Raw genomic sequence first — 19103 nt, forward strand, 5'->3', positions numbered from 1 at the left:
CCGGCGTTTTGAGAGGTCTGTTAGACATGCTCTAAGTACGGAGTACTTTTTTCTCTTTCTCAAAGAAGCATGTGGATACCGGAAATACCGGACATACCGACCACAATAGGGGCAAGATTTTTCAAAAAAAAAAATTTGAAACCTATTGAGAATTTTCAAAATTCGTTAAATATAAATAAATTATACATAATCGGTAAATACCGCCCGCTGTTTTCCTTTCTTATACTAGCTGTAGGTTCAGAGAAAACTGGTCAGCACTAGTGAGCAGCAGTCTTCCGGGGATGAGCTTCCTGGAAGCCAACCCTCACGCGGCAAACCACGACCAAGACAAAGCGTGCAGACTCGTGGCGCGCGGTGGCTGCCGAAGGAGGGCATCGACGGCGGTAGAGGTCAGCCTCACATCCTCCTCTCTTTCCCCCCGGCTTCCCCATCTCTCCTCTCGCATCTTGCGGCGGTTGCGGGTAAGGGCACTGAGCACCGACAAATTTGGGTGCGTAGCGGGTCCGGCAGAATGCGCGCGGCGGCCCGGCGAATTTGGGGAAGCGGATGCTCCGGCAGGATCTGCGGGGTGGCGGGCGGTGTTTACGGGCAGGCTGCACCGGCTAGATGTGCGCGGCTGCGGTTAGGGGCGTGGCGGTGTTTAGGAGCGAGGCTGCCCGGTGGATTTGTGGGCGCGCCGGCGGCGAGTATCTGCGCGTGAGGAGGCAGAGGTTCTGTGTGGCCGATCTTTTACTGATATGTTCTGTCTCCGCTGCAGAAGTTTCACGGCAACAGGGAGCAAGAATCAGCCATCTTTCCGAGTCACGACCTCGTGTGCAGGTAGAGGCCGCTGCAATGGCACTGTGGACTGGGCTGGGCCAGGCGGCGACGGTGGCGCAGCTGGTCGGCGCAGACGTCGGCGGCCTCATCTCTATGATCATGCAGGCTGCACTGACTGCAAGGCAGAACAGGAAGGAGTGCGAGCAGCTCGCGCGCCGGGTCCTCATGATCGCGCAGCTGCTACCGCACGTGCAGGACCCAGAGGCGGCACAACAGCTTGCCGGACTGGGCGACACACTCCGGGATGCCCACGAGCTCGTCGTGTCATCTCAAGGGAGGAGCGCGGCGTACCAGTTCGTCATGGCTGGCAGGCTGGCCGAGAGGTTCAAGGAGGTGCAGAGCAAGATCGACTTCTACCTCATCCTCTTCCCCGTCATCAGCCACATCGGCATAACACGCCGCCTTGAGCGAATCTACAACGTCCTTGTGCAAGATGACTCCACCAGAGCTGACCCATCATCTCAACTTACACTGTCATCCCAGCTGCAGGTAGGTACAGCTTCAATACATATTGATCTGATTCCGTGATCAATCGGTTGGTGCTCACCGATTGCTCATTTGTGGTCTCTTTTTCAGGAGTCTACAGAGGTCACTCAGGAGGAGGTAGTTCCACATGGAACCCAGGAATTCACCTTAGCGGAGATAATGGCTTACACCAATAACTTTTCGCGTGACAACCTGATTGGTGAAGGTAGCCATGGAAATGTGTACCATGGCAGGCTTCACGATGGGCGGGAGGTGGCTGTGAAGCGCATGGAGTTGACCAATTTACAGGAGGTCGACACGGAACTTGCCATCCTGTCACGGCTGCGACACAAACACATCATCCGCCTCCTTGGATCGTGTGTGACTCTGAGCAAGGACAAGCGCCTGCAAGCCACCACACTAAAGAAGAAAAAGGGCCTGCTAAAAAGGTGGAGAAAGGAACCGAAAGAGCCGGAATCGCCGGAAGTGCTGAAGAGGCACATTGTCTATGAGTACATGGAGAACGGCACGCTCTTCGACCACCTGCACTCTGTCGATGGCTCATCCGACATGTCGCCTGTGACTTCGTCGTGGAAGATCCGCATCAACGTGCTCCTCGGAGTGTCGCGTGCCATGGAGCACCTGCACTGTCATGCCAACCCACCGATCATCCACCGTGATACCAAGTCGGCTAACATCCTTTTGGATGCCAATTGGGTTCCGCGTGTGTCAGACTTTGGCTTGTCGGTCGCCTGGGACACCGCGAGTGATGAGTCGGTGATGCAAGTCTACCAAATTGTAGGCACACATGGGTACATGGCCCCTGAGTACGTATTCCATGGTCTTATAACTCCGGCGATTGACGTGTACAGCTTGGGTGTGATGATGCTCGAGGTTCTGACAGGGAAGAATGCATATTCTGAAGAGGTGACATTTGCAGATCTCCCCATCGTACCGTGTCATTTGGACATGCGACCTGTACCGGAGCCAACACCATGGCAGCTGCAGGCGCTGAAGCGTGTGGCATGGACTGCACGATGCTGTGTGAAGTTGGATGCAAAGGACCGGATGGCCATTTCAGAGGTCGCTGCCAACCTTGAGAAGGCACATGAGTTGATCTGCAGAGATGAGCCAGGTTCAATAGATGAACCAGATTTGTTTGACGAGTTGCCAGACTCACCACGTGCCAGCAGCGTGTCATCGGAAGGCTACCGGTCCGATCTGGTACACTATAAACCAACTCATGTCTATTCATATTAATGAATTCGATACAGTTCGTAGACTGATGAAGGGGCTCACTACTCATTTTGTGATAGGAACCTGAGGTGTTGGAGGAGGGGCGTTGACACCACCTTGAAGGCGGTCTCTGGCTTCAATCACCCGATGAGCATCCTGCTACGACACGTAGGTAATGCCATATTTGGGTAATCAACATGCGCTTGTTGGCATGGGCGCCTTAGCACATCCTCATAACAAGCAAGACACCGGTTATAGCACATATTTGTATGGAAGATAGCACGACAATATGCATGTACTTCAGAACTGAGATAGGAAAGTGAACCTAAATAAATTTAGAGAGTGCAGTTAGACAAGACTACGAATAATTTGAGCAAGACAACATACCAGTTCATCATGTCTAGTGTTTGAGCAAGCTAGTAAAGAATGCAGCTCATAACACACTGTTTTCTTTAGCAGATGATGTTGCCATACACTATCAGACAGAGAACAGGACAATGCATAGGCTAGAGTATAATAGTTATGCACAAGATTATTGAAGTATAAAAATAGGAGAAACTAAATAAATTCAGAGATTACCTGGATAACAGTGTGCATAGGAGAGAAAATAAATTAATGGAATGTACTCAGAGTGAAGCAAATCTGAGACATTCTCACATGCTAATGCAACACTAATTCCAACAAATTCTCATTTCTTGCTATATAACAAGCATGTCACGACCTATGTATGGCTAGAGCATTTAAATAAAAACATGAACAAGCTGAACTACATACCTTCTAATCCTCTTTGAGAAATTGATCTCTGAAACTTGTGACAGGCATCATGGCTATCTCGTATGCCCATGGCTCCATTCTTGTAGTGCCAGCATTCAACATCTCTGTGAACTTGTCAAATAATTTAGTTCTTTCCTCTGCGAACACAGCCACTGTCCTCTCCTTCATTGCCTTGTATGCAAGTCGATTAGCTTCTACCTTGTAAGCAGATAGTCAACTCTGCAGTTCTACTGTCTCATCAGTTTGGACCTTTGTATCTGCTAGCGCCTGTAGAAAAGTCTCAATCTGTTCTTTCATGCTATTCATCTCTGTAGGGGCTTTCTTATCTTTTCCTCTTGCTTTCTTAGCACGCTTGCAACCTATAGACAGAAGGCTCGAGCAGAGTCCGGCTTTAAATTAATAAAGCCTCAACAGCCACCAAAGGTTCATCGCTTGCAACCTATAGGACGCAGAGTATTCTCAGTTTGTCCTGGTGAAGTGGTGATGACATCTTTTTCCATCTCCTTCTCTTTAGACATGAATCTTCCACTTTTGACTCTCCTTCATAGCATCCCACCAGTGCACATATACATGGATTGGCGTCCATTACGGCTGTGGTACAGGACTTGAGCTTGCTGCATGAGTTTTTTTTTTATCACACCGGCCGCTCGTGTAGGTGTTTCTGATCTGGTTGTAGCATCCATCGAAAGAGTGTAACTCTGTTTTTGTTTGTACGTATGGTTCTTGAGGTGCTTAACATTCCTATGTTTGCCACTCGTGTGTTGTTGTATGTATGAGCAACCTCCTTCCACCAGTATTCTGCCTACTTTGCACTGCAATCGATAGGATTCAGAGATGCACAACCAAGCCCTTGCTAAGCAAAGGAAGCAAGCATAAGGTTATATTTGACTAAACAAAAGACAAGATGCATGTGATCTCGAGAATAAAAAATAGAAGAATTAAACATAAATAGATTCTTAGGTAGAAAGGCATGAACATATAACGAAGTGACACACAAAACTTGCTCGGATCAGCATGCAACTGTAATTGAAATCGCTCAAGGTCCTAAATAGCAAGATATGAAATATCTTCAAGGTCCACATGAAAAAAATAGAGAGGCTTATGGGGGATTACCAATCTGATGCCCTCACCTGCGCAAAGGAAGCAAGCATAACATCAGTTGTGACTCGATGATGAACAGGGAGCCGTTAGAGGGCAACGGGGGAGACGACAGGGTGCCATCGACCTCCAACCAATCGGCGGCAAATTCTGGGGCCTATCGGACCAGGACAACGGTGGCTCTCTGGAGATCTCTCCCTGCAGTTCTTCGTTGCCGGAGGTATATCGGCGGCTGGGTGCTGGTGCCCCCCTATTTAGGCTTTACCCGCCGGCACCCCCCATAGGGTTAGGCACCGGACGCCGTATGGGGGCTACGAGTGGAGATGCTCTAAGCTGGTGTTGCGCCCATGGTGGGATAGACAAAAAAAAAGGGAAAAGAGGAAAGTTAGATCTGCAATGGCAGAACTAGCGAGAAATAAGGACGAACAAGTTCAAGGAGCTAACCTTGTTGAAATTGGAGAAATTCTGCAGTCCCAGGTAGGCTACTGAAGGTTTCAGATCAAGGTACTATCATATAAACTAGTGTAGAAAGAAGTGATAAAAAATTACCTTCGGAGAGGGGGTTATACCTAGGGATGATCATTCAATCCATCCGCAAACAAAAAAGGAAAAGAAACCTTACAACAATGATCACTTTTTTTCTCGATTATGGGCACTTTATTACTCAAATAAGAAATATACCCGACCTCTACATAGTTAGGATGCACACGGCCGTCCAAAGAAGTACAATGTCATATAAAAGAAATTACAAAAACACTTAAACAAGGGAGCTAATTACGCCATTGAAGCCGTAATCCTACGATTATGCAGCCACCCATGTTGGGTAATAAATTCTTTGGCCGTATTATTCAATCATGTACATATCTCCGTAAAAAGGTCGCGGTCCTCCAAGCGCTGAAGCGACGACCATAAACAGAGCATAGTCGTACACCGGTAGATGATTTGCATAAGAGAAGAATTTTTATCATTAAAAATCTTGTCATTCCTACATAGCCAAAGCGACCATATAACGGGGCTATCGCTCCCACTCTGATAAGAATCTTGAACCTAAGATCCACCCTATTTAGCCGGTTGCCAACCTATGTGAATGATTTACCATATAGTACTAGTGAACCAACACTTGAAGAAAAGGTGCTTTATTGTCTCCTCTTCGTGACAAAAAATACATTTCGTACACCGTGTCAGTTACATTTTGCAAGGTTGTATTTAGTAAGGATAACACCACGCAAAAGGTACCACGCAAACACCTTAGTTTTCAGTAGTATCTACATCTTCCAAATGGATCTATTATTTAATACTGGTTGAGTGGGTTCGATCAAAGCTCTATACATGGAACCTACCGGTAATACACCATTCTTAGCAAGTCTCCAACGGAATTCATCAAACCCTTCTACCAAATGTACTGAAGCTAATATTTCAAGCAACTCATTTCAATCAGCCAACCGGGGTTCAATAAGATCACGCCTGAACATCATAGACAGTGGAGATGTTTCCATCACCTTCTGCAAGGTATACCCTTTATGACGTACAATATTGTACAAAGCCGAATATTGTTCTCCAAGGGTGGTTGCTCCCAGCCATTTATTCTTCCAGAACCATATCTCGGACTCCTCCTTGATGGAGAAAGAACCATGTGGAAAAAATGCTTCTTAGTTGCCATAATACCGACCCAAAAATGAGAATTTCCAGGTTTATAAGTAACCTGAGAAACTGCTTTTGGGCCAATATACTTTCACCTCAACATGTTTTGCCATACGCCATCCTCAGATAACAATCTATCCAGCCATTTTTCTAGCAGGGCCTTGTTCTTAACTTCAAGATCATGAACATCAAGTCTGCCTTGATAATTTGGACGGTGCACAACACTCCATTTAGTCAACATATATTTTTCTTCTCACTATCTCCTTGCCAAAAGAATCTGTACCGGAAATAATCCAATCTATGCAAGACTCCTTTAGGCAACTGGAAGAAAGAAATCACATATAGTCCCATGTTTGTGAGTACCAAATTTATGAGTACTAACCTTCCGTCTAGAGATGGCAATTTTCCTTTCCAACTACTAAGTCGATTTTGTAGTTTTTTCTTGACTACTTTCCATTCCACTAAAGTGAGCCTCCTATAATGAATCGGAATGCCCATATAACTGATTGAAAAACTGCCAAGCCCACACCCAAAAAGTTCAGCATAAAGTTTGGCTTCATCTTGAGCCTCGCCAAAACAAAATAATTCACTTTTATGGAAATTATTCTTAAGACCATACATATGATCAAACGCTGAAAGTGTTAACTTCAGATTTCTTCCTTTTTTGAGATCATGTTTCATAAATAAAATTGCATCATCGGCATACTAAAAAATAGAAAGCCCTCCATCAACCAAGTGAGGAACTACTCCTTTAATATGGCCATCAACTTTAGCGCTCTCGATTAAAATAGCTAGCATATACGCCACAATGTTAAATAATATTGGAGATAATGGATCGCCTTGCATCAACCCTTTTTTTGTCTGAAAGTATTTACCAATGCCATCATTGACTTTAGTGGCAATACTTTCTCCAAAATCAAAGTTATTAATTAGAGCGCGCCATTCATCGGTAAAACTTTTCATTCTAAGAGTTTGCTGAAGAAAAGACCATTTAACTCTATCATAGGTTTTGCAAAGTTGATTTTGAGAATAACTCCATTCACCTTTTTGTTATGCAACTCAAGAATTGTTTCATGCAACGTCACAACTCCATCAAGGATGTATCGACCTTGCATAAATGCAGTATGAGTAGGGTGAACCACATGATCAGCTACCGAATTGAGCCTGATAGTAGCAACCTTAGAGAAAATCTTAAAGCAGACATTAAGTAGACAAATTGGTATGTACTGTTGGATCCGTTCCGCATCATTAACTTTTGGAAGTAAGATAATCTCTACAACAACAATGATCACTTAGCTAGAGAAGAACATAAAGGAAACAATATTGCTTTTGGACCAGTAACATACATTGATAGATAAAATCAAAGTTCGCGAAACACTACACTGTAGGGAAATAAAAGGAATTACAAGTGAACATGTTTTCAATTTTCAGTAAAGAAAATATATTAATATCTTGAAGATATCAATTACACACAACTCCGCAACAACGCATTACCCTAATGGCAGTACGTATGCACACGGCCAAAAATAGAAGAAGAAAAAAGTCTCACTACAGTGTTAAAGTCCTTGTAGCAACAACACAAACACCACCAATACAACTTCAGAAGTCCAAGTTTTCCAAAAGCGACGCCTCCAAAAAGGAAACAATGCAAAAACACCGTTGTCGCCCGATCATAGATCTTAGGTTTCATCCCGAAGAAAGTCTCTGCTCTCAAAACAATGTCTTCAACAAGAACATTGCCAGACTTTAGCATCCTAGGTTTAGAGGTTACAAAAGAGAGAAAATATATGTGTGCACTACATTCATACATAGAAAATCCGGAGAACTTTTACGATTTCAAATAAAATTTGTCAAAGTGATTGAAATTTCACTTGATGTGATGGACCTGAAGTAGATCACCATGACAAGGGCTATAAACTTCAACTTTACCTTTACTAAAACCATGTTTTGGGTAGAGGTGAATTTATCTATGGGTTAGACCAAATGGAACTATAACTATTACAACAACACTTCAAGTGAGGACCAAATACTAGATCTTCTAAAGGATCACAATATGGTATTCTTTGCAAAAACAAGTGTATACTTGTTTATCTACAAATCAAAGAACAGGAAAATGGAGAAACTATTATTGACTTATTTTTTCCATGATTTTAACTAATCCATGTTCCTACCATGATCTTCATGGTATATCTTCAACTAAATTCTTGAATTCATGACAAGAAGACCAACAATACTTATCTTATTAAACCTTGATCATTCCATTGTTCTTTATATCAATCCATCTACATCAAACCCTAAAGAAGGGAGAGGTCTATATGATACCTAGGAAGCCAATATCATGATCCTCATAAATTTGGTAATAATCATAAACCCTAAGAACTTGAAGAAAGGATGTAGTGAGGAATAAGTTGATAATTTTCAATGCATGATTCTGCTTTGAGAGATAAAGGTGAATAAGTTGAACCCCAATATGGTAAGAAGATATCATCCATGATAGAGAATCAATGGGAAATCACTAGTAAGTAACCCTAGACCATTATTAAACACCTTAAGTAGTAAAACAAATGAAGGAAACAAAACCTTGCCCTGTCAAGCCCTTATGGCAATCTTAACATATTTTGATGTAACCATCCTATCAATGATTAGAAAGAGCAATCCTAGTTCACTCAACCTATTTTCTACACACCTAAAATCCTAGACCATCTCTCAACCCAAACTTGTGTAATACTTAGCAACCACAACTAAATCCTAGATCATGACCTACACACTCTAGTACAATGGTCTACATTTCAATCCCAAGGATTTGATCAATTGGTTTTCATTATAAATAATGAAGGGCATGTAAAATCATGTACATAATCTCATATTCTCAACAGAGAAAAATAATAAGAAGCCAAAAACCAATACGAGGCTGGGTTACATGCATGTTTTGGAACATACTACAACATGTAGCACAATTCTTAAAAATAAAAATAAAATAAGATGGTGTGGTGGTTTGAACTCAAGACCCAAGATGTGGCTACAAAGGCTTCATCCAGCTGAGTTACCATAGTGTTTAATAAACTTTGGACAAACACTACTATATATAAAGAGTAGTGTGGTGCCTTTGGGTCTTAGGCGACACACATTGCTGCCACGTTGGCAGCTGCACGACACAGCGGTAGGTCCACGCCACAAAGGCACGACTTGTGGCGCCGCTTGCATAGACGCCACACAGTATGGAGGCGCTCGCGTTGGCGTCACATAAACGGGTTAGTAGACTGAAATAGTTTCCCCGGAAGGTTATTTTGTGTATTACTTCGTCCAAAGAGTTATTTCTGTTAAAATCGCCCCTTGGTTACAACTCAATAAACGAAGTTCAAATCAAAAGATGGCTAAGAATTAATTTCTACTAGGTACTAGTACGCTTCCTTAAAAGGTTCTGCTCTTAAATGCCAATCCTTGTCTCTTATAGAGAACTTAGTTGTAGCCAAAAAAGATCCTATCTATATATATTGCGATCTATAGCGTAGCCTTCAGTCTGGGACAGACCCAGAGCGCTTAGAATTTAGAAACAACCAGTGACCAACTGACCATGGTGCATGGGAACAGTTTGTCGTCGAGCTCGACCGCGGGCAAGCTCCAAGGCCACCTGTCCGGAGGCAACGGCGATGGCGACAAGCCCCCCAGGCCCCCCAGGGGCATCAAGTCTTCGCACGAGCTCGACGGCCTCGTCCCTTCCATAGCCGATGCCGGCAGGGTCAGTGAGAGGCCGGACGTCCTCACGCTCTCTGCTGGAGGACAACAATGGCAGGCCTTCCAGTGCTCCTTCTGCATGGGCATCTTCATCGTCGAGGAGGAGCTCAAGTGCCACATCCGGCGCTGCCACGTCCCTCGCAGCTGGCGTCGGGCCAAGGACGAAGCACCACTGCCACCACGGTCTGTCCGGCAGAAGCTCTCGCCGGGCGGCCAAGGTTCCAGCTCCAGCCATACTGAAAAGGGAGGATCGTCCCTGGAACAACAGCAAACCGACGAGGCCGCCATGGTAGAAGCTCCGGCGGCGAGGCCCGTCGTCGATTTTGCGTTTGATCTGAACGTTCCAGCACCGGAGGCGGCAGAGGAGGAGAAGGGTTCCAGTGGCTAGCTAACTAGGGCTTGCACGTGCTAGTCGATCGAGCTTGTGTTGTGTGTGCTAATGTCCCTCTGTGTTGTTTCTTTATCGTTTCTATCTGTTTCACTTTATTTTCAAGGATTAACTGTAATTGGCACCATATCTCGATCGATCAATATTAAATAAAAGTTGGGACATAAATTAAGAAAATTCATGTTGAATTTTGAAAATGACCATCTCATAGTTGCAGGGATTCTAGTCGACAAATAAATTGTTGCCAATATGCATTAGCTACTTAGTCGGAGACCGGCTGTTGAAATCCTACTCGGATTCAAATGTCGGATTCGGTGAAGTTTTCCACAAAGTATAAATCACATGCACAAGGGGATACACGAGGGTTTGGTGAAAAACAACACATTACAGCTCGGCGAAAAATAACACAACATATATGCCACTCAACAAGGAGGATCTCCTAGGTATACAACATATGCCACTCTTATTGGTTAAAAATATGGGTTTTCCCCTTTTCCAAAAGAAACTACTACAGCTGCTATACCGAGATTGTCCGGTCAATAGATTCCAGCTGCTATACCGAGATTGTCCGATCTATAAATTAACATATATATTTTGAATTTCCTGGATCAAACCTAGTGAATTTACAAACACACGTACAAACATATATTTCATATAAATGTAACCCCAAACTTTCCCTATAGATGTCATATACATATATTATCTGTGGTCGCTTGCCAAATTCCTTCTTGTTCTTTCTTATACGGAACGTCCTTTGTACACGCCTACATGCATCTCCATTTTTTCCAATTTTGTTTCAAGGATTTTTTAGCCCAGGGGGAAAATGCCACTCGTGCTTCCAGCCACATACAATCCTATATGATGAGCGCGATTTAATGAGTTACATTAAGTTATAGCTGGCTCAAATGTATATTTGATATCTCAAAGATTTGCTGGTTGCATTAAGTTATAGCTGGCTCAAATGTATATTTGATATCTCAAAGATTTACTGATATGCTGCCAAATCAAGTTAATTTGTTTGATTCACTCATTAAATTCACTATATGATTTTTTCCAAATCTTCTCCCATTAAAAGAAATATATGTATTAAATGTTTTTTTCTAGATCTTCTTCAATGCCATGAACTGCTCATGCAAATTCATGTCAAGTGTATCATGTGACACTTGGCATAATTTGATTGCTTGTCAATAGCTTTGATATTGTACAAAAGAATGAAAATAGCTACAGCCGTTTTTCTTCAAGAGAAAATATGAAATGTGCAAGCTCCATCATGTACCCGTTCCCGAGTCACTTATGTTTCTTCAAAAAGTATATATGGGAGATATAACAGTATCACATGGGTTTTCTATATGCTATGACCATTACCCTCCTTCCTAATACACAGAGAAATAGTAGAAACACGTCTAATGTGGTGTCACTCAAACAAAAGTCCTTTTATTTTTTGGTGAAACAGACGTGTTTGTATGTTATTACTTTAGGGAATGTCCGTGTTTGGCCTATGAGAAGTCACTGCATTTGTTTTATTTTCTCTAGTAGTACTCCACACTGTAAGTGCATAGTTAAGAAAAATAAAAATTGGTCAAATTCCTTTTTATTTTTCTAGCGCACTCACCTAGTGTTACCCTGAACTCATCGGTCAGAATCGTTTGATACTTCATAGGATGAAAAACAGAATTAATTGTTTTGTTTTTATTTTTAAAGTAAAATGCCTTGTTACTTATAGTGACACGGTCTTTTTCACTATTTTAGATGGAAACATATAACCACAAGAAATCAAAGAAATCACCTTGTCACAGTTCACAATATTTTTATGGCCAGTAAAAGTCCAAAAATGGAATCCATATCCCTGTGATGTACTGCGCTGAATTTTTAGCTACTATTTAATGTTTCCTTAAAAATAAGCTACTGCTGTCAAATGCAAATTATATCTTTTGCAGAGCATTAACTGCTAGCCATTTTTTTTTGCTATATATAGTCTGCTGCAGTTGTGTTTCAGAGAGAGAGAAGAGAGACAGTCTAGAAACAACAGCTAGCCACGGCGATGATTAACGGGAACGGGTCTTCATCGAGGTCGACCCAGCAGTTGGCCACGCCAGGCACCGGCAACCTCAAGGGCCTCGTGTCCGGTGGTGCCGACGGAGGTGACAAGCCACCCACCCACCCATGTAGCACGAAGTCCGTGCACCAGCTTGACGGCGCCAGCAGAGGCAGCAAGAGGCCGGCCATCCCAACAATCGCTGTTGGAGGATTCGAAGACAGGCCTTTCAAGTGCTCCTCATGCGAGGGCCTCTACATCTCCGAGGAGGATCTGCGTTGCCACATCCGGCGCTGCCACGTCCCTCGCAGCTGGCGTCGACGCAAGGAACAAGCACCCTTTGTCGAGAAGCGGCTCTCTCTGGGCGGACATCTGCCCATCTCCAATGGGACCAGCGAGAAAGGATACTCCGTGGTCTCAAAGCAAAATGAGGAGAAAGAGCAGGAGCAGGAGCAGAAGAAGCAAGCATCCAAGGATGCCGCCACAGAAGCTCTAGTGATGCCAGCTGACAACTTCGTCTTTGATTTGAATAATCCGGTGCCAGAATTGGAGGAGGGGAAGAGATCCAGTGGCTAGCCATCTAGTGTACTAGTATCTAGGTCGGTCGAGTTCGCATGTTGTGTGGGATTACTATTTGGTTTTGTTCTATTTTAATTCTGTGTTTTATCTGTCATTAGCACCATATCGATCGACCAGCAAAATAAAATGGGCTTAGTGTTTTCTTAAGAAATTAGATGTGGTTTCATAGGTAAACATTAACTATATATCGTAGGTTGATGGGAAGTAACTCGTCGGACCGCTCTGATGCCATCCAATTCATTTCCATTGTGCGGATCTATAATTACATTGTCCCCTCCCCCGCACCCCCCAGAAAATAAATCTGCTCCATTAGACCCGCACATACCTAAATCCCAATTCCCAAATATCTGGCCTCCTCCACCAAATAAAGATGTACTTCTATGCTCCTCCGCTCTCCGTCGTGATTATGCTAATCTCATAGGTCCACGATCTTCCCACCGCGCCCTCCAATTTACGTCATGATTTGAAGCTCCACCTGGAAATACTCCGGCATCGGGAGACATGTCGTGCCGATAGGGAAAAACATGGCCGGGTATCTGGCTTGCCGGTTCATCATGGTTGCAGCAGCTACCGAGCACATCTCATGACCGACAGCAGCAGCTGCAACACCCTCTTCCAACCTTTTCTCATATTATCCTTAATTTGTTTTGGATTTCAGTTTCTATGTGATCTTGAAGTACAAACCTCTGATGGTGCTCCGGTGATGGCGCTAGACAATCTTGGTGGCGGTTGTTGTGGAAGCGGTTGGGAAATCCCAAGAGGATGGTGTGATGAGCTTAAAGGACGGCGCCAGCTAGATAATACCGTCGGCACATCTCAGCGGCGAAGCAGCGTGGCTGACTTGGAGGCTCCGCCTGACGATCCACGGATGATAGATGGCAGTCCTGGCTACCCTGTGGATGGAATCAAGGAGAAGACACGTTGTGATTGATACGTCTCCAACGTATCGATAATTTCTTATGTTCCATGCTACTTTATTGATGATACCTACATGTTTTATGCACATTATATGTCGTATTTACGCATTTTCTGGAACTAACCTATTAACAAGATGCCGAAGAGCCGATTGTTGTTTTCTGTTGTTTTTGGTTTCAGAAATCCTAGTAAGGAAATATTCTCGGAATTGGACGAAATCGCCGCCCAGGGTCCTATTTTTGCACGGAGCTTCCAGAAGACCGAAGAGATAACGAAGTGGGGCGACGAGGCGCCGCCACCATAGGGCCGCGTGGCCAGAGGGGGGCCCGCGCCGCCCTATGGTGTGGGCCCCTCGTCAGCCCCCCTGACCTACCCTTTCGCCTACTTATAGCCTCCGTCGCGAAACCCACAATACCGAGAGCCACGATACGGAAAACCTTCCAGAGACACCGCCGCGAATCCCATCTCGGGGGATTCAGGAGATCGCCTCCGGCACCCTGCCAGAGAGGGGATTCATCTCCCGGAGGACTCTTCATCGCCGTGATCGCCTCCGGAGTGATGAGTGAGTAGTTCACCCCTGGACTATGGGTCCATAGCAGTAGCTAGATGGTCGTCTTCTCCTAATTGTGCTTCATTGTTGGATCTTGTGAGCTGCCTAACATGATCAAGATCATCTATATGTAATTCTATATGTTGTGTTTGTCGGGATCCGATGGATAGAGAATACTATGTTATGGTGATTATCAATCTATTGTTTATGTGTTGTTTATGATCTTGCATGCTCTCCGTTATTAGTAGAGGCTCTGGCCAAGTTTTTACTCTTAACTCCAAGAGGGAGTATTTATGCTCGATAGTGGGTTCATGCCTTCATTGACACCTAGGACGAAGTGACGAGAAAGTTCTAAGGTTGTGATGTGCTCGTTGCCACTAGGGATAAAACATTGATTCTATGTCTAAGGATGTAGTTGTCGATTATATTACGCACCATAATTAATGCAATTGTCTCGTTGCTTAGCAACTTAATACCGAATGGGGTTCGGACGATAACCCGAAGGTGGACTTTTTAGGCATAGATGCGGTTGGATGGCGGTTTATGTACTTTGTCGTAATGCCCGGATTAAATCTCACTATATTTATCATATCATGTATATGCATTGTTATGCCCTTCTCTATTTGTCAATTGCCCGACTGTAATTTGTTCACCCAACATGCTTTTATCTTATGGGAGAGACACCTCTAGTGAACTGTGGACCCCGGTCCTATTCTTTACATCGCATACAATCTACTGCAATACTTGTTTTACTGTTTTATTGCAAACAATCATCTTCCACACAATACGGTTAATCCTTTGTTACAGCAAGCCGGTGAGATTGACAACCTCACTGTTTCGTTGGGGCAAAGTACTTTGGTTTTGTTGTGCAGATTCCACGTTGGCGCCGGAATCCCTGTTGTTGCGCCGCATCACATTTCGCCACCATCAACCTTCAACGTGCTTCTTGGCTCCTCCTGGTTCGATTAAACCTTGGTTTCTTCTCGAGGGAAAACTTGCCACTGTGCGCATCATACCTTCCTCTTGGGGTTCCCAACGGACGTGTACATCTACGCGCATCAAGCCTCGTTTTCCGGCGCCGTTGCCGGGGAGATCAAGACACGCTGCAAGGGGAGTCTCCACTTCTCAATCTCTTTACTTTGTTTTTGTCTTGCTTTATTTTATTTACTACTTTGTTTGCTGCACCTAAACAAAACACAAAAAAATTAGTTGCTATTTTACTTTATTTACTGTCTTGCTCACTATATCAAAAACACAAAAAAATTAGTTACTTGTCTTTACTTTATTTGCCTAGTTTACTTTATTGCTGTTATCATGAGTAATCCTGAAGTTGAAGTTCGTTCTTTTAAGCAACAAGGTGGAGAAAGTTTTAAAGATGCTTGGTATAGAATTAGTAATGCTCATCATAGGTGCATTAAGAAACACTCCACCACTATCCTTCTTAGGAACTTTTATGTTGGTTTATCTAGTTGGAATAGGTATGTTCTTGATACTCTTTCGGGAGGCAATTTCCTAGGTACTCCCGCTTTAGAAGCTAGTTGCATCATTGAGAGTCTAGTTGGAATACCACCTGTTAATGAAGTTAAAATTGAAATCTCTCTTGAAGATGTTATGAAAAAATTGGAAACCATAGAGAAAAAATTTCAAGTGTTGAAACTAAATTGGAAATGTTATTTGATAAAACTTATGAACTTGATAAATCCTTAGGAGGAATTGATGAAAGAATTAGTGTCCTAGGAACTTGTGTTGTCCATGATAATCAAACCAATAGGATTGATGAACTTGAAAAAGCTATGGGAACCTTGGGTTCAACCTTTTCTTCTCTCAAGTATAATGAGAAAGCTTATGTGGGTAAAGAGCAAAAATTCATGTACACCTCTAAAGTGCCTAAACAAAAGAATTATTATAGGCCTAAAATTTCTAAAACCCCTAGCACCACCATAGAGAATTTAGATAATGGAGCACCTAAAGTACCCTCTGCAACAAGTTGTGTTTGCATGAAAAATAATAATGTTCATGCCTCTTCATTTGAAAATACTTGATTTGCACTTTCTGCGCCTAGCTGAAAGGCGTTAAAGAAAAGCGCTTATGGGAGACAACCCATGTTTTTACTACAGTACTTTGTTTTATATTTGAGTCTTGGAAGTTGTTTACTACTGTATCAACCTCTCATTATCATGTTTTTGTGCCAAGTAAAGTTTCTATGTCAAAGTTGATGTTATATTTGGGATCGCTGCGCAGAAACAGCATTGCTGTCTGTCACGAATCTGGGCACAGGTCTCTGTAGAAAATTCGAAAAAATCTGCCAATTTACGAGCGTGATCCACAGATATGTACGCAACTTTCATTAGTTTTGAGTTTTTCCATTTGAGCAAGTCTGGTGCCATCTTAAAATTCGTCTTTACGGACTGTTCTGTTTTTGACAGATTCTGCCTTTTATTTCGCATTGCCTCTTTTGCTATGTTGGATTCATTTCTTTGATCCATTAATGTCCAGTAGCTTTATGCAATTTCCAGAAGTGTAAAGAATGTTTGTGTCACCTCTGAATGTGTGAATTATTAATTGTGCACTAACCCTCTAATGAGTTTGCTTGAAGTTTGGTGTGAAGGAAGTTTTCAAGGGTCAAGAGAGGAGTATGATATACTATGATCAAGAGGAGTGAAAGCTCTAAGCTTGGGGATGCCCCCGTGGTTCACCCCTGCATATTTTAAGAAGACTCAAGCGTCTAAGCTTGGGGATGCCCAAGGCATCCCCTTCTTCATCGACAACATCATCAGGTTCCTCCCCTGAAACTATATTTTTATTCAGTCACATCTTGTGTTCTTTGCTTGGAGCGTCGATTTGTTTTTGTTTTTGTTTTTGTTTGAATAAAATGGATCCTAGCATTCACTTTGTGGGAGAGATACACGCTCCGCTGTTGCATATGGACAAATATGTCCTTAGGCTTTACTCATAATGTTCAAGGCGAAGTTTCTTCTTCGTTAAATTGTTATATGGTTGGAATTGGAAAATGCTACATGTAGTAATTCTAAAATGTCTTGGATAATGTGATGCTTGGCAATTGTTGTGCTCATGTTTAAGCTCTTGCATCATATACTTTGCACCCATTAGTGAAGAAATACATAGAGCTTGCTAAGATTTGATTTGCATATTTGGTCTCTCTAAGGTCTAGATAATATCTAGTATTGAGTTTTGAACAACAAGGAAGACGGTGTAGAGTCTTATAATGTTTACAATATGTCTTTTATGTGAGTTTTGCTGCACCGGTTCATCCTTGAGTTTGCTTCAAATAACCTTGCTAGCCTAAACCTTGTATCGAGAGGGAATACTTCTCATGCATCCAAAATCCTTGAGCCAACCACTATGCCATTTGTGTCCACCATACCTACCTACTACATGGTATTTCTCCGCTATTCCAAAGTAAATTGCTTGAGTGCTACCTTTAAAATTCCATCATTCACCTTTGCAATATATAGCTCATGGGACAAAATAGCCTTAAAAACTATCGTAGTATTGAATATGTATTTATGCACTTTATCTTTTATTAAGTTGCTTGTTGTGCGATAACCATGCTTCGGGGAACGCCATCAACTATTGTTGAATATCATGTGAGTTGCTATGCATGTCCGTCTTGTCTGAAGGATCTATCACCTTAATGATTGGAACATGCAAATTGTTAGAGAAGAACATTGGGCCGCTAACTAAAGCCATGAATCATGGTGGAAGTTTCAGTTTGGACATATATCCTCAATCTCATATGAGAATAATAATCATTGCTACATGCTTATGCATTTAAGAGGAGTCCATTATCTGTTGTCCATGTTGTCCCGGTATGGATGTCTAAGTTGAGAATAATCAAAAGCCAGAAATCCAAAATGCGAGCATTCTCCTTAGACCTTTGTACAGGCGGCATGGAGGTACCCCTTTGTGACACTTGGTTGAAACATGGCATGCAAAGATCCGGTAGTCCAAGCTAAGTAGGATGAGGTGAGGGCACTATTAGTATACTATGCATGAGGCTTGCAACTTGTAAGATATAATTTACATAACTCATATGCTTTATTACTACCGTTGACAAAATTGTTTCATGTTTTCAAAATAAAAGCTCTAGCACAAATACAGCAATCGATGCTTTCCTCTTTGAAGGACCATTCTTTTACTTTTATGTTGAGTCAGTTTACCTATCTCCCTCCACCTTAAGAAGCAAACACTTGCGTGAATCTGTGCATTGATTCCTACATACTTGCATATTGCACTTGTTATATTACTTTATGTTGACAATATCCATGAGATATACATGTTATAAGTTGAAAGCAACCGCTGAAACTTAATCTTCCTTTGTGTTGCTTCAATACCTTTACTTTGATTTATTGCTTTATGAGTTAACTCTTATGCAAGACTTATTGATGCTTGTCTTGAAGTACTATTCATGAAAAGTCTTTGCTTTATGATTCACTTGTTTACTCATGTCATTACTTTTGTTTTGATCGCTGCATTCATTATATATGTTTACAAATAGTATGATCAAGATTATGATGGCATGTCACTTCAGAAATTATCTTTGTTATCGTTTTACCTGCTCGGGACGAGCAGAACTAAGCTTGGGGATGCTGATACGTCTCCAACGTATCGATAATTCACTACAAGAAAAGTTGCCATGGCCGACGAAGTTGAAGTCGCGCCGTGGTTGCTGGTGTACCATGGCCGACGATTTTGGTCCCTCCGTGGTGCATGTCAAAACTTTTTTTTTCTCGTTTTTGAGGCCACCTAGCCCGACGAAAGCGGCCAAAACGTGGCGTATGGTGGCCCGGGACGTGGTGCATCTCGAAATCTCGGGTTCGCCGGCCGAGTCAACGCAAATCCGCACC

General features: G+C 42.8%; 1 protein-coding gene across 2 annotated transcripts; it reads left to right on the plus strand.

Moving 5' to 3' along the window:
- Positions 1-670: 670 nt before the first annotated feature.
- On the plus strand, positions 671-4047 carry LOC124685059 (putative serine/threonine-protein kinase-like protein CCR3). 2 transcript variants are annotated; one of them, XR_006997262.1, is made up of 4 exons: positions 750-1308; positions 1396-2508; positions 2601-2692; positions 3642-4047. XR_006997262.1 is itself a non-coding variant. In XM_047219350.1 (3 exons), exons 1-3 carry the CDS (start codon positions 835-837, stop codon positions 2628-2630), a joined length of 1617 nt encoding a protein of 538 aa, XP_047075306.1. In that variant the 5' UTR covers positions 671-834; the 3' UTR covers positions 2631-3552. The 2 variants fall into 2 exon arrangements, 1 of the variants encoding a protein (XP_047075306.1); XM_047219350.1 differs by lacking the exon at positions 3642-4047 and having other exon boundaries at positions 671-1308; positions 2601-3552.
- Positions 4048-19103: the final 15056 nt, after the last annotated feature.

This window comes from Lolium rigidum, chromosome 1, assembly GCF_022539505.1.
Source record: "Lolium rigidum isolate FL_2022 chromosome 1, APGP_CSIRO_Lrig_0.1, whole genome shotgun sequence".
Lineage (NCBI taxonomy): Eukaryota > Viridiplantae > Streptophyta > Magnoliopsida > Poales > Poaceae > Lolium > Lolium rigidum.